Source organism: Podarcis cretensis (assembly GCF_951804945.1).
Source record: "Podarcis cretensis genome assembly, chromosome: 3".
NCBI lineage: Eukaryota > Metazoa > Chordata > Lepidosauria > Squamata > Lacertidae > Podarcis > Podarcis cretensis.
In genome coordinates this window covers 28,803,727-28,819,308 of record NC_137172.1, presented here as the reverse complement: position 1 = coordinate 28,819,308, position 15,582 = coordinate 28,803,727, and the positions used below count along the sequence as shown (strand labels likewise).

General features: G+C 39.1%; 1 protein-coding gene and 1 long non-coding RNA gene across 23 annotated transcripts in view; one reads left to right on the top strand and one right to left on the bottom strand.

The window, feature by feature from the left end:
* The window catches only part of ESRRG (estrogen related receptor gamma), a 496,182-nt gene extending 488,709 nt beyond the window's left edge, over nt 1–7,473 (top strand). For all 18 annotated transcript variants that reach the window (XM_079968778.1, XM_079968788.1, XM_079968783.1 and 15 more), the window contains one exon: nt 3,647–7,473. In XM_079968778.1, coding sequence (XP_079824904.1) covers nt 3,647–3,891 — 245 coding nt within the window. In that variant the 3' untranslated portion in view covers nt 3,892–7,473. The remainder of the gene's footprint in view (nt 1–3,646) is intronic.
* Nucleotides 1–15,582, bottom strand: part of LOC307211984 — a 42,079-nt gene that overhangs the window by 8,676 nt on the left and 17,821 nt on the right. For all 5 annotated transcript variants that reach the window (XR_013836684.1, XR_013836685.1, XR_013836686.1 and 2 more), the window contains one exon: nt 10,309–10,459. This is a non-coding gene — a long non-coding RNA (uncharacterized lncRNA). The remainder of the gene's footprint in view (nt 1–10,308; nt 10,460–15,582) is intronic.

Here is a 15,582-nt window from a genome sequence, read left to right as displayed (position 1 = left end):
GGTACAGTATTATTTTTGTATTTATACACACACAAAACTTTATTGTGGTCCATAGACCCCAAATACACAGTAGATTTTTTTTTATTTACATTGTCACTGTTTTAATTTCATTTTTGTATTATTCCCTTGTATTTATGGATGCATATTTGTATTTACCTTAACACAGATTTGAAGCCACTTTTGTCCTTCCAAAGAGGCTCCTGGGAGGCTGGAAGGACATTGCTGGAGCAACTCTTGGGATGGGGCAACTGTTTAAAATGTTTTAAACGACTCTAATTTTGGTACCTCTGTTTTGTTTTGCTCAGGTTGGTGTTGGTTAAATGTTTAGTTGGGGTTGGCAGTTATTTTAATTTGGATATAGCTGTAAACTGGTTAATGTTGTTGTTGGTTTCTATTGATTTATTGGTTGGTTAGTTGTTCGTATAGAATATTTTATTTTTTAATGTTTGATCCTTTGTTGTGTTTTATATATGTTGTAAGCTGCCCAAGAGTGGATAGGGAAACCCAGCAAGGTGGGCAGGGTATCAATTTAAAAATTATTATTATAGGTCTAAGTGCATGATTAAAACATTTTTGTTTCGATAAGCCTATCTAGACATGTAGAAGTTACATGCGTCTTAGCTCTTTTTATCATATTTTGAATGTTTTTGAATACCTGTTTTTACTGAGAATTTAAGAGGTTTACATAGAATCAAGTTGTATGTAAAGTAACTAAATAGTTAAATCTTTGAACATCTGATGATTAGAGACACTGTACTAACTTTGAGAAATTGGCAAAGACCAGCCCCTGGCTCCTGATCTGAACAGCCTTGCCTGGTTAGTTCAATGGTTCCAGTTACTCTCCTGTTTCCCACAATGGCTAACAGTACATCATTGAGCCACTTCTACTATCTTGTTGCCCAATTACTAAGTTTAGAGAAATCCTTCTACAGTTCTCATAGTCTCCTTGGGTTTGCAGCACCTTTGATTTGGTGTAGGGATGGACTAAAGCAGACTAATTTCATCCCAGTTCTGCCTCATGGGCATTGATGGGAAGTTTGCAGTTAAATTGTATGAATCTTGTGCACATTTTTTTACATAGAAATATGCATTTTACATAAAGCACACACTTTTAAAGTTAAGTATGTACATCACAGTGGGACGCAGGTGGCGCTGTGGGTTAAAGCCTCAGCGCCTAGGACTTGCCGATCGAAAGGTCGGCGGTTCGAATCCCTGCGGCGGGGTGCGCTCCCGCTGCTCGGTCCCAGCGCCTGCCAACCTAGCAGTTCGAAAGCACCTCCGGGTGCAAGTAGATAAATAGGGACCGCTTACCAGCGGGAAGGTAAACGGCGTTTCCGTGTGCGGCTCTGGCTCGCCAGAGCAGCGATGTCATGCTAGCCACGTGACCCGGAAGTGTCTCCGGACAGCGCTGGCCCTTGGCCTCTTAAGTGAGATGGGCGCACAACCCCAGAGTCTGTCAAGACTGGCCCGTATGGGCAGGGGTACCTTTACCTTTACCTTATGTACATCACAGTACATTCATCACACATTTTGTACAAATTTTCATGTAAAATGAGTATTTTGTGCATTGTAATGGCATCACAAAGTGTGGGTGCACCAAAAGTTGTGTTCTCATCCACAAACCTAGTTCTGGAGCATTGGATTAGTTCAGTCCAATGCGCAAAGAAGTGACACCCATCCCTACTTTGGTGTCATTGACAAACTTTGCTCCTTCACTGCTCATTCCAAACTCTAGTTCATCTACAGATAAAATTTACTTCAGCCCTCTGCTTCCTGGTTAACCATACGACCCATTCTTATTTTGGTATTTTACTTTCCTTCCCTGTATAGAAGCAGACCAGTTTTTAAATGAAGTTGTTATAGAATATGCATAATATTTTTACTGCATGTGTCTTAAGGCCTGTGTCACTGTAACTCTGAAATCTTTAAACGGGTAGAATCCCCATAGGACTCCATTATGTGTAATAACTGATAAACTGCCATCAGAATCAATAAAATGTGCTAAATGACCCAAACTTGCACATAATTAACTACATTTTTCAGAGCTGAAACATTTTCTTTCTTTGCCACACTGCACATTTATTTTTGTAAACTCAATTCCTCATCAACCTTTTTGATGCAAGGATTTCTTTCAGGAGGCTCTCCTTAAATATTGTTGGTGTTGTTTAGTTGTTTAGTCGTGTCCGACTCTTCGTAACCCCATGTTGTGCCCCAAGTTGATTCTTAAAGAAATAAAGGTGGCCAAAATAACTGGACTTAAAAGGAAAAAATCCAGGTACATAAGCAGCAGTTAACAGCTTACATCATTGATCCAAATCCAGAATAAGCTGTTTTCAGAAAAAGGGGTTTCCTCAGGTAGATCAGCAAAACATATGCACAAGCAGTAGCTAGGATAGAGGACATATATACAGCTAGTACATGCAGAATTATATGCATTTTTCATGCTGGGGTCTAGACAATCTCCATGTTTTTCACATAGTTTTCTGCATGAAGACATATATGTATGAATAGAATCTGATCTGTTGCCTTTTATAGGTTAAAAGTAAGCAAGGAAGGTAGATAAATAGCTTTGAGTCCATCGGGCACATCTAGACATGATATGTACCACTATATGTTCTCTACCAATAAAACTTATATCCCATATGCCCCCACTCTTCTCCAGAGGGTGAGGGAAACACTGGAGCAAGATGGAAGGGTGGGATACACAGGGGAAGGAGATGGCGGGGAAGTCCCATTGCACCCCTAGAAGTGATTCTGCTTGCACAGTGAGCTGAATGCAACCCAAGGTTAGTGAGGGTGTGACTGGGCTGCTGTTTCATGTTCCTGCTTGAGTGCTATAGGCAGGGCCAGATTTAGGTTGGATGAGGCCCTAAGCTACTGAAGGTAATGGGGCCCTTTATATGTCCTCGAGGACTCCACAGCCTATGCTAGTCTCAGTAGCAGGCAAATTCAGCAGTTATAGAAAATCAGACCATGACTGGCTGGCTCCAGGTCTCTAAACAGATGTGTTTACCTGATACAAGTAGTTTTAAATTTGAAATCCTGAACCCACATATCTGGACTATGGAGCACCTGTTGCTCAAAAGAAAATTAGAAGTATCTGGATTTCTCTGAGCAAATCTCACCATGCGCTGTAAATTTCCAAAAATTTTAAATACACGTAGAGTTTTAGAAAACATAGTTGGTGCACTTTCAAGTTTTGTTCCTAGAGTTTGGGGCTTTCTGTATTATCTAGGAAATACATTTTGAAAACACAGAGTCCAGGTCTGTAAACTGGACGAAGAAGACTTAATGAAAAGATGCTTTTAAAAGTCAAGAAAAAGAAAATATTCATACAAATTTCAATGCAAATTTCAATGCTAGTTTCTCTTAATCTATATAAACCAAGTGCAGGAAGCAATTACATGTTTGTAATTACACCAGAGACTCAAACATTTTCCAGGAGGTCAATATGGTAATATGAGAGTAATTATCTAACTTACTCATAAGAGAGCCCAGAAAATGCTGGGTAAATCCATGCAAATCCATAAACAATTATTGTGCTGCTCCTTATTACGGTGCAAGTTACAGTCTAGAGCACTGGCATCGTAATCTTGCTTTCTGGCACGGAAACTGAAAACTGCTGTTTTGCTCTTTTGTTTTGCAGACTCAATGCACATAGAAGATGTTGAAGCCGTTCAGAAACTTCAAGATGTCTTACATGAGGCACTGCAGGATTATGAGGCCGGGCAGCATATGGAAGACCCACGCCGGGCTGGCAAGATGCTGATGACTCTGCCGCTGCTGAGGCAAACCTCCACCAAGGCTGTGCAGCACTTCTACAACATCAAACTGGAAGGCAAAGTCCCCATGCACAAACTTTTTTTGGAAATGCTGGAGGCCAAGGTCTGACTAAAGCATCCTGGGCCTTCCAGTCACGCACGCTGGAATTTTAATGAAAGGGAAAACCATAAACAGGAAAACCACGATAAAGAAACTTTAGCATCTAAATTAAGGAAACTAAAATGACTGCAGTGATACGTCGCAGCAAGACTGAGAAGCAGCAGCTCTTTCTATTCCGTGTCTTCTCCGACACAGTTTCCCTTTCTTGATTTCTCTCTTCTTTTTACCGTTCTGGTTTTTCTTTTTCTTTTTCTCTCCCCCACACCCTATGCTGCTGAATCTTTTAAAAAGAGGTCTCTAATAGAAGAGATGGAAGCCAGGCCTGCCAAAGGATTGAAATCCATAATATGGATGCCAGTGAACTTATTACGAACCACAATACCCCAATGACAAAGGAATCAAAAGAGAACCATCGTAAATAGCAGTACAGTACAACACGATGAACTGACTGAATGCAGTATTAGGTTTCACAAGAGCAGCCTCTAATTAGACGACTTCGATGACGACGCATTGGCTGCTTCTTATCATTGCATTTCCATCTAGATCAGTTACAGCCATTTGATTCCTTAATTGTTTTTTCAAGTCTTCCAGATATTTCTTAGGTTAGCTACGATGTAACTTTTTCAGGGAATAGTTTGAGCTTTATTCATTCATGCAATACTAAAGAGGAAAGATAAATAAATAAATACTGCATTTTTTTGTGCTGGCTTGAACAATGACAAACATTTAATGAAGGACAAATGAATCCTGAAGGAAGATTTTTTTAAAAAAACAAATGTTTTGGTTCTTCTTACTAACAGAAGATTTTTTTCTACCAGCTTTACCACTTTTCAGCCATTTGTTAACGTGGGAATTTATCTTACTCAAGCAATAGTTGAAGGGAAGGTGCATATTATCACGGATGCAATTTATGTTGTGTGCCAGTCTGGTCTAAGACATCCCGTTTCTTCGCATGAGCTCCAATTTATATCTTAAGTGTTCACTGAAACAAAGGATTAGATTACACCTACAGTATATCAGAGTAGTCTAACATGTTAAGATGCCATGTCAAATAGGAATGGAAAAAAAAAAGTTAGTAAGTGCTTCTGTACGGCCAAGGTACAATTGCTACATGATATTGTGTGTTAATTAGTAATATGGCTTGTCTTTACAAAATTGCAGACTTTATTCCAAAGTTCAACCCACTGCAACTAGCAATAAGGCAGAATCAGATATCAGAATAGTCAGCCTCTGACCAAATTCAAGAACCTAGCACTTGTACCCATTATTTATTAATTTGTAAAAAATATTATTTTGGGTAGATTGCCATTTTTAAACAAACAGCCTAACCAGTATACCTGCTTTTTCAACCAGTGTTGTCACAGCATAAACGTTGGTCGATTTCAAGACTGTTAAGAGGTGTAATCTAATGTATAAACTAATTAGATGCCCCCAGAAAACTACAGTCGCTAAATAACCAATAAACAATAACCTCCATCAAATGCTATACCAATGTACCAGTGTTAGTAGCTGCTCCCTGTACTATGTGAACAACCTTATTCTATGTACACATATGTAATTAAAATTGTAATCCTAACAAACAAAGGAAATGTAGTTCAGCTTTTCAATGTTTCATGTTTGCTGTGCTTTTTGGAATTTTTTCTGTTGCATTCAAAGACTGTTGTCTTGTTCTTGTGGTGTTTGGATTCTTGTGGCGTGTGCTTATAGACACAGGGTAGAATTAGAGACAATATTGGATGTAAAATTCCTCAGGAGACTTCAGTAGTATATTCTATTCCTTCTGATAATAAGGTTCTTCCTAGTAATAATTAAGAAATTGGGAAAAAAAATCCAACCAAGTACTCATTATGGACAAATACACATTGAAATCATAATATTTTCAAAACAAGGGATAATTTCTGTAACAGTTTATTATAGAATACCTATGTATAGCTTAGAAACTTTGAATATTTCAAGATTATAGATAAGTCTAATTTTTAAACGCTGTAAATATAGCTTTCATCCAATCATCTCTCAGATGTTGTTATTAACTTGCTCTGTGTTGTTGCAAAACCTTTTTTTTTAAATGCAGACACGTTTCCAAAATTATTGCTACTCGTGTGCTTTAAACAAAATACAACAGGCTGATGATACATCAACCTTGTGCTAGAAATACTGTATATCTCTCATTAGCTATATGGGATTCTCTTGTAGATTGTGTTTTTCTCAGTAGAGAAGTGACTGTCGTGTGGTCCTAGATAAATCATCATTAGCAATTCATTCAGTTGGCCAATAACTTGAAATTAATAGCGTGATAGGAGTTTGGAAATTGGCACGTCCCTTTTGAAAAATGGCAAAACCTCACAACTCCTGGGGGCGGGGGAGGGAAATGGTGCTGATTCTATAAAATTATTTATATATGTAAGAGTGCAGAATAATTATTTTCCAGAAAATTTGTGCAGGGTTTAAGTTGCTACTGTTCAACTACACTATATATGTATATATAAATATCTAATATAAATATTGTTTTTGCTGTATCGCATTGAAGAACTTGGGTTTTCAGGGTCAATAGCCAATCAACACACTCAGAAAAGAAAAGCATACAAAGACTTAAGAAAGCTGGAATGTGTTAAAGGAACACAGTGCAATTTTTTTTTACTATTGGTTTTCAGTAATTTTTAGAGCTGCAATGAACAAATATCTCGTGGCTGTACAATTGTTAACTGAAACACAGATACACTGCACAGGCATTAGAATAACATTCATCTTAAACCTTGCTGAACGAAATTTTAACTTATTTATTGTGAAGTATTGGGGAAGATTTCAAAAGGTGTTTTAGCATAACAAATTTCGTTTAGAAGAATTGATCCAGATGGAATTTCTCCTGCACAAGCCATTGAAATGAAAGGGTTATGTGTAAGAGCTCTATGGTCTTGTTTGGCTCCCCCATTCAGTTCAATGTGCAGAAGAAATTTCTAATAGGCTATTTTCTTTCCTCTTACTGTTATTTCTTTCTCCTTATTTAAAGCAATATGATTGTGTGACTCCTGGAAGTTACGCATTTGTTTCAATCAAATCAGATTGTTGTATTTATTCCACTATTTTGCATTTAAATGCTAACATAAAAAGATATAAAAAATTAAAACTGCTATTTTTCTTATGGAAGAGAAAATGGGTGTTGGTAATTGTATTTTAATTATTTAAGCGTCTCTGTTTACCTGCCTAGGAAAACACTTTATGGCAGTCTTATTGTGCAAAGATCGCAAAAGAGGGGGGGAAACTGAATTAAGCTGCTTATTATAATCCAGGAGTTGCATAATAACCACTAGTAAAAAACACAAATGAAAAAAAAATCATGTCTATAGCTGTAGATGGGCTTCACATCTGTAAAGCAATCAACTGTATATTTTTGTGATGTGTATCATACTGTGTGCTCCAACCAATGTCCATTTGTGTAAATGTATTTATTTTATATTGTATATATTGTTAAATGCAAAAAGGAGATATGGTTCTGTAACTCCAATCAGTTCAGATGTGTAACTCAAATTATTATGCCTTTCAGGATGATGGTAGAGCAATATTAAACAAGCTTCCACTTTTAATTGCTTTTAATTTTTTTGTGCGTTGTGGCTTTTGTTTTGCTCCCCCCCCCCCCCCAGAAATCAAATCAATAAGCCCTACCTTTAGTAGAGCTCTAAGGATCTACGCCCTCCAGCTAATGTAGCCACATGGCTACATGCTATATAAAGACTTGTCAAAATGAATTTCAGGGTGGTATAGTCATTTTGCATACACCTGAATATGCAGACTGTCCCTTAACACATTATAATTCATTCTGACAAGCACTTATTTAATCTTAAAACATCTCCACATCAAGCCACGTTACCGAAAATCATTACCTCTCAGTCAGTGTCATAAAAGAAAAGTTCCCTGCAATTTTGAGATCATATTACTACTGTCTACAATGGGCTATTTGCTTTCTTCATCAACAGCTATAGTCATTCCACTCCTAAAATGTGATTTATTCATTTATTTTACAAATTGGATTATTTTTAAAAAATAAAATAAAGTAAGTTCTTATTTGCAACAGCATTTATGAACTGCAAGCCAAAAAGCTAGTAGAGTGATAATATAGATAGGTGTTAATGATGATCATTAGTAATTCTCCAGGACCATAGCTGAGCCTTGATTTAAATGTATCAGGAAACAGCATCTCTGGCTTGAGTCAGAAAGGTGGTACCTTCTTGCCACAGGGTCAACTTTTGCTTCTAGAAGACTTTTTTTAGAATCAACATACAACTACTAATTTTGCTTTTTAGCCTGTCATGATTTTGTCATTTGTTTGCTCAACATGTTTCTCACCTTCAGTGCTAGGCAGTCCCTAGAGAGGTCGTATGACACAAAGGTTTCTAAAGACAACGGAGTATTCAGCCCCTGCCCCTGTTTTTCCACCACCTCCTTCCACTATTAAGATAAATCACCAGGTTCCCTTTTGGTATTGGTATACTGCGTTCATAAAACATGTCTTCACGGAGATTCCAAATTATGACAACAACAAAAAAGACTATCTGTAGCACCTGACTTTTGGAGGAGTTACTAGAAAGAAATTTCCTAAAATATTTTCTTTTGTTGTGAAGAATTCATGACACTATTATTGACTGGGGTTTTTTGTTCACCCATGCCCAGCCCAGATGTAAGACTTAACAATGGTTTGTGATCATTATTATTTGTTGCTGAAACCATGGTTTAACTTGCTGTGCAACTTTTTCTCTCTTTAGCCACGACTTGCTTAGTGCAGGCCCATTTGATATTTTCCGTATAATGCAAACTCACTTCAAATTAGTCCCATGTCATGGCTTGCTTCCAATTATTCATTCAGATGTAACAATTAACCATATCTTCCAGGTGGGAGGAGAGACTGAAGGGGGAAGGAGTGGTTTCTTCCCCATCCAATTAGTAAGGTTGGACCCAAATACACGCAAATTGACCTCCACTCACGCAAGACAATTTCCAGCTACCAAGTTCCAGCACAGCTGTTGCACATGTGCTTTGTTGGTTGAGACACCAAATGGATTTACTTCTGAGTGAACTTGTATAAAATTGGGCTATTACTATACTACTGTCATTTTATTCCATGCTCTGTTTCTCTATTATAAAAATTAACCCAGATTTTTGGCACCTGATTGCTAGTTGCCCTCTAAAAAAAGAGCTGATTATCTGCCTCATGCATTTTATCATATTTACATGCATGTTCTTTTCACTGTTTCCTAGGTGTAGACTCTCTAGGCTGATTCCCCAAATCCCAAAAGCCATTTCATTGAGGTTCCAGGCTTAGCCATGGGATTAGGCTGCATTGATCATCTTTAAATGCATGCTAACAAAATGGTTGCATGAAGCAAGCCTTTTCCTTGCTGTGGCTTGAATCTGAGAAACCCTATATATCATAGCCCCGAGTCATGCAATGACAGCTGTTTCCAGCAGGTGGCTTTTCTTGGGTGCACTGATTCAGCAGTCCTGACACATAAAAACTGTATTGGGACTGTGGCAAAATCTCATATAGTCCGAATAAAGGAACCAGGACTAGCAGGGTAAACACTGCCTGTTATACACAGCTGTCAATTTACAAAATCCTCTTGGTAACTGATATGAGTGTCTGAATGGATCCAGTGAGCATCTGCTTGCTCAAACACCATTTTCCCAGAGGAGCAAAATATTGTGCTGAAAAGCAACAAGGGCTTTCCAAGATTTGGAAAAGGAAACCACATATTCCCCCATGAAACCTAACAGCATTGCAAAAATCCAAGAGAGACAGTTAAGTAATACTGTACCCAGTGCCCAGTAGTCCCTGGCATTGGTAAACAGAGGAGTCCATTTCAAATATGAAGCAAAGGCACCACATTTACAAGTGGTTTTGTGCAGAAATTTAAGATCCTGAAATCTACTGGCATTCTGTGACTCCATCTGATTTCAAGACCGACCACTGAATTCACAATCATTCCTGCTCAAGCCCACTTTATAGAGATCACTTGATATGTCCCTACAACAAAAAATACCCCTTGCAGAAGGCATATTGCAAGAATCTAGACTAGCCCTCTGAGAAATGTTCATTTCAGCAAGATGCTACTGATTTTCATCTGTCACTGACCTTCCCTGCACCTAGTGCCGAGCCTCCCTACTGAACATACATGGCTAAAGTGGCTGGCAACCTGCTGAGAACAAAGAGGGACACATTGATTCATTCATTTGATTTATATTCTGCTTTCTGAACCATAAGGACCCACAAAGTGGCTTGCAATAACTTAAAACATATTGTAAAGTAAAATCAAAATGTGAAATGCATATTAAATTAAAACAGAGACAAATACACACACCACATATTGCCACACCCCATTTGCAGGTGGTAAAATAGGAGGCACCTCAGCAAAGAAGAATGGAATAAGGTCTTACCAGTGTTGTTATTGGTATTTCTCCAAGTGCCCGATGATTAGTGCTTGCCATTTTTATACCCAAATGGTCCAGGATGTCACGCAGTCATCATGTAGCATTATTACAATAGCAGCTTTCGAGGGGGGAAATGGCAGTCTTGGGAGAACTGAAACTGGTGGCAGTAAATTAGAGAGAGAGAGAGAGAGAGATGCTGTGCTCCTTTAGTCTCGACCCCACACCCCCAGTTTGAACTAGAAGTTCCTGCTGGAAAATGTCAGCTCAGTTATAAGTACATACTGATCTGTGAAGAAGCCCTTTATCAAGGGCCAAGGATGTGGTTGCCAAAATGTGGTGACCAAGTTGTGTTACCAAAGTGTGGAAGATGAGCTTGGTGACCTGGGAAGGACCATGGCAGCTTGAGCTACTGATGCCAGCAGTCGGGAAAGACTTACATAGTAATATCTAAATTGCAAAAATGTTGAAGAGAACAAATCGTACTCATAGCAAAGATGGAAAATCTGTTGCCCTTCCAGATATCGCTGGACTACAGCTCCCACCTGCTTTGATCGTTGGTCGTGCTGAGTAGGACTGTTGGGAGTTGCAGCCCAACAATTGTATATAGCCACAGCCTCTCTATTTCTGTCCTACGCCAAAAATAGGAATCCTGTTGCTATTTGCCCACTTTCCCCCTTTATTTTATTTGTGCTTTGCTTTCATGTGCGCTGTGAACTGGGACGTCTTAGACGCGAGCAGTGTTTATCCTTTTATTAGGCTTTACAGCCGTTCTTCCACAAGACTCAAATACCCATCCTTCAGTTTTCTTAAAATCAGTTAATATACAGAAAGCAAGAAGCATCCAATTGATTACGTGTGGCATCTTATTATTAAGCGAGGCTGGAGGGGGGGAGGGGGGAGGAGAGAGAAAGGAATTTTAAAATATAATCCTCCTTTCCCAGGAGCATTTGTCTTGTTCTCTGTGAAGTTAAAGGTCTGAAATAATGTGCCCATCAGGAGCTCAATGTTGCATGCCCATGCCAGTTGGTCCAAGGGCTTGTTATGATGGTAATGACCTGCTGCAACGTGAGCTTTGATGGCAACAATACAATTGCTACCAGCTCACCCGCTGGGAGAAATATTTTATTATTGTCAAATGCCCTCCACAGAGATTTGTTTTGCCTGTTCCTGTTTAAATTAAATCTGGAAAAGGACTGCATTATCATTTCTCTGGAGCATCACTGAAATAAACAGCGAGTTTTTCAAATTTAGGATTCCTGGCCAGTTTTTAAATATTCTTTATTAGCAGAGAAATTACAGTAGGTGAAAGCAGAGCTGCAGGAATGTGATGGCACCGCGCGAATGCGAGCGCTGCCTGGAAGGACACGGACTCCCTCCGATTTTGCAGATGAGAGTCAAATTAATAATTAATTGGGCCATAAAAATGGGAGGCCTTCGAGATGCACAGAAAGGACAGCACTTCGCTGTGGCTTTCAGAGGAAATTAGATCATAAAACAACAACATCGCTGCTTTTGAGTAGGCACCGTTACAAAAAAAGCAGGATATAAATTTATTTATTTGTTGTGCCGAATTTGTATTTATTAAGTTGTGGCGTAACTAGAGTTCTTTGACAAATGAACCATTAAAAATAATTTAAAAGAAATCCAGTAAAGCAGCAGTCACAACGCAACACTGAGAGCAGCCTGCAAAGCGCTAAGAACAGTGCAAAAGTCTTATAAAGCATGACATGCAAAGCAGAATGAATATCATTTCAGTCCAACAGCCACAAACACATCCTCACAATAGCTACAAAAACACCCTCATAGAGGTGGAACAACATTATAAGCCACCATAAAATGGAGATCCCAGTATTTAGATACATGATTTAAAATGTTAAAAGGCTTAGACTTTTTATTTTTTTTAAGTATTTACCTGTAGCTGAAAATACATTAAAACAGGAGCTAGGTGAGCCTTTCTGGGGTAAGTGTTTCACAACCAAGGGTCCACCACTGAAAAGGCCCTCACCCTCATAGATACCATTTATTACTAAGGCACTCAGAGAAGGGCCTACATGCATATGGGAAGAGGAGATCTTTCAGATACTGAGGTCCCATGATGTGCAGGGCTTTACAAGTCAAAGCTGACACTTCAAATTATGCTTGGAAACCAGACCAATTCATCAACAATCATCTCAGGTCTAAAAGATCCACGTTGTCTCTCCATATTGTATAATGATATTACAACATAGGGAAAATACCCTGTTGCTCTATTTTGACTCTACCACTAGGTTCATACAAATACAAAAGCAATATACTTAAACATGCAAAATGAACATGGGCAGCAAGTACCTGCTGTACACTTAGTTCCTCAGCTAATGGGTAAGTGCACAAGGACCTCTGTTTGAAAATCAGCTGGAAACCCAGCTAGTTGGAAGGGAGAAATGGGGACTGCAATGCACTCCTTACACTTGCTAAAGACCAACTGAAAACAAGAGAGCATTGTGGTGCCTTAAAGACCAACATGAGTATTATCACCATGTGCCAAACAGAGGGAGTTCTGGAGGGTAGCCACACAAGAATGGGCTTTTTCAAGCCAGCCCATCCCACCAGTGGATTGTTGTCCCCAGAGAAACATGCCTGGCACTTTCATCATTGGTTTTCAGGCACCACACTAAGGCCCTGTTATTCACTCAAACCTTTGGTAACTTCAGTATACACATTTAAGCACCAGGTAAAAACGTTTCTCTTCAACCAGGCCTTGGGCTGATTGACATCCAATGGCCTTTCAAATGTACATGGTGCATGTACACCATTATAATAATAAAAGTAATCTTTTAGTGGAGTGGTTAAGACAAGTCCTTATTTATCTATATCTTATCTGGCTGAGTTGCTTTTATACTTTTTCTTTTGTATACAGTGAATAACAAATGTAATAAATACAGTTGTGCCTTGGAAGTCGAGCGGAATCTGTTCCAGAAGTCCGTTCGACTTCCAAAACGTTCAGAAACCAAAGCGTGGCTTCTGATCGGCTGCAGGAAGCTTCTGCAGCCATTCGGAAGCTGTGGAAGCCCCATCGGACATTCGGGTTCCAAAGAACATTCGCAAGCCAGAACACTCACTTCCGGGTTTGTGGTGTTCAGGAGCCAAAACGTTTGACTGGCAAGGCATTCGGGATCCAAGATACGACTGTACTACTACTAAACATTATGCTATAAGTGTGCTTCATCAGATACAATAAAAAAACAAGTACTTGAGAGGTCCATGAGGGTGGGACCAATGCCTTCTCTTTCACCAGAGCCTCGGTCCTCATGAAAAGGGATGCTACTGTCCAATCAGCACTCCTCCCATGCACCATGTACTTATCTCCAAAGCCACTGTGTGACACCTACAGGAAACAGTATGGCGTATCCTTGCCCTTCAGCCACCAAAAATATTGACAGCACTTAAGAACATACTGTACATGCTTGGTAACTTCTGCTGGGCCCTTCTTGGACAAAACTTGGACTCTGAAGTTGAATCATGGATCTTTTGGGTTTGGCAGATTCTATTTCCCCATTGCATCTGGCCTGACGGCTTTAGCTCCTTACTGGGCCTCCATCAGTCACCTGATCTCACAAGTATGTCATGTCCTTTGGGACCCTCCCGCCATAGGCCAGCTCCTTCTGTTCCTACTTGATTCCATGCCCTGTGGGATCTCATACCATTGTCTTACTGTGTAGTAACATGGTACCTCAGGTTACAAACACTTCAGGTTACAGACTCCGCTAACCTGGAAGTAGTACCTCAGGTTAAGAGCTTTACCTCAGGATGAGAACAGAAATTGCATGCCAGCAGCGTGGCGCCCCCATTAGCTAAAGTGGTACCTCAGGTTAAGAATGGTTTCAGGTTAAGAACAGCCCTGCAGAATGAATTAGGTTTGTAACCAGAGGTACCACTGTATTAGGTGAACCTTGCCTCATTCCTCTCCCACAAACCTAGAAGCATGGACACTAAGAATCAAGGAGGCAGCGTAGAAAGGGAGGGAAACTATCAGCTGTGACTTGCTGTAAATGCACACACAGAAGCAACCTAAGCTTGTCTACTGGAAAGTCTACTAGTCATGTATATACTTTGTATAAAAGCAGTGAAGTCACTCTGCAGTTTTGTTTTGTTTTTAGCACCGTTTGGGAATAATCTATTGGTTTTCCCAATTGTGCTAATGGTGGAAATGAAAGGAGTTAATAGGGAACTATTTTAACAGTAACAGCATTAAACTCACACTCCTAACACTCTCTCCAGTTCACTGTACCATGTGCTCTGTCTAATCTTTTCACAGCTTCACTAGGACTGTGTACAATGTGAGGGACTGTTGGCAAAATGAAGTCAGTGGGGAGGAGAAGCAACCTAGAAGCTATAAGCCTTCTACAGATTTACAAAACTGATTATTCCAAGTTTTATATAACGTTAACGACAGTAGTAACTATGTAATGTATAAAGGGAAGTAGACAGTGCTAAATGTGATCTATTGTTGCTATCTTAAAATAGCGAAAAAAGAGAACCTAAGCAGTCTTTTGTATTTCCAGGAAACAGAGTTGATCATGTTTAGAACTGGGTGCCATTTCCTTCTAAAATCATCATTAAATTCAGGATTAGCTGATGTGAAAGTCCAATTGATGCGAGATTTTATCCACACTTAATATTTTGCATACATTTTCATTCCATTTTTGGATTTTTGGGTAGAGTTTTGGGCCTTGGATTTTTCTACAGTTTGGAACACTGTTGCTTCTAAAAGGCAACAATCCTAGAAGCATACAATAATAGAATTGTATGGTTTGGGTTTCAATAACAGATTAAAAAGGAAAGTATGCTTATACTGGCAATTCACATAGTTATCACAGTGATTTACATCACTATATTTTTTCCCCAACAAAAAAATAGTCTCCTATCCCACACAAGGCTGACCAGGACCAAAATGAATAGATGCTCCTTTACTAAATGCACCACTAAATGAATTTCTGTGAGGCTCTTATTGTATCTTAAATACAAATGAGTTCTGTCTTATAACCAGGAGATTTAGGGGAAGAAACTCCAAACTCCCAGTGTGAAAAGATTAAGGTCAATCTCCTGTACTTCACGCCACAAAACCTTTTCACAAGAACAAAAGAAGGAACCTAAAAAACACAGCCGTAATATGTTTTTATAACACAAGCAAAGAAGAAGAATTTTCCCTTAAGCAGCAATCAATAGTTGCATGTTTGTGGATTGCTAGTGAAGGGAAATTTACACCTAAGTATAAAAGGTTAAAGAATTGTTGAAAATCTT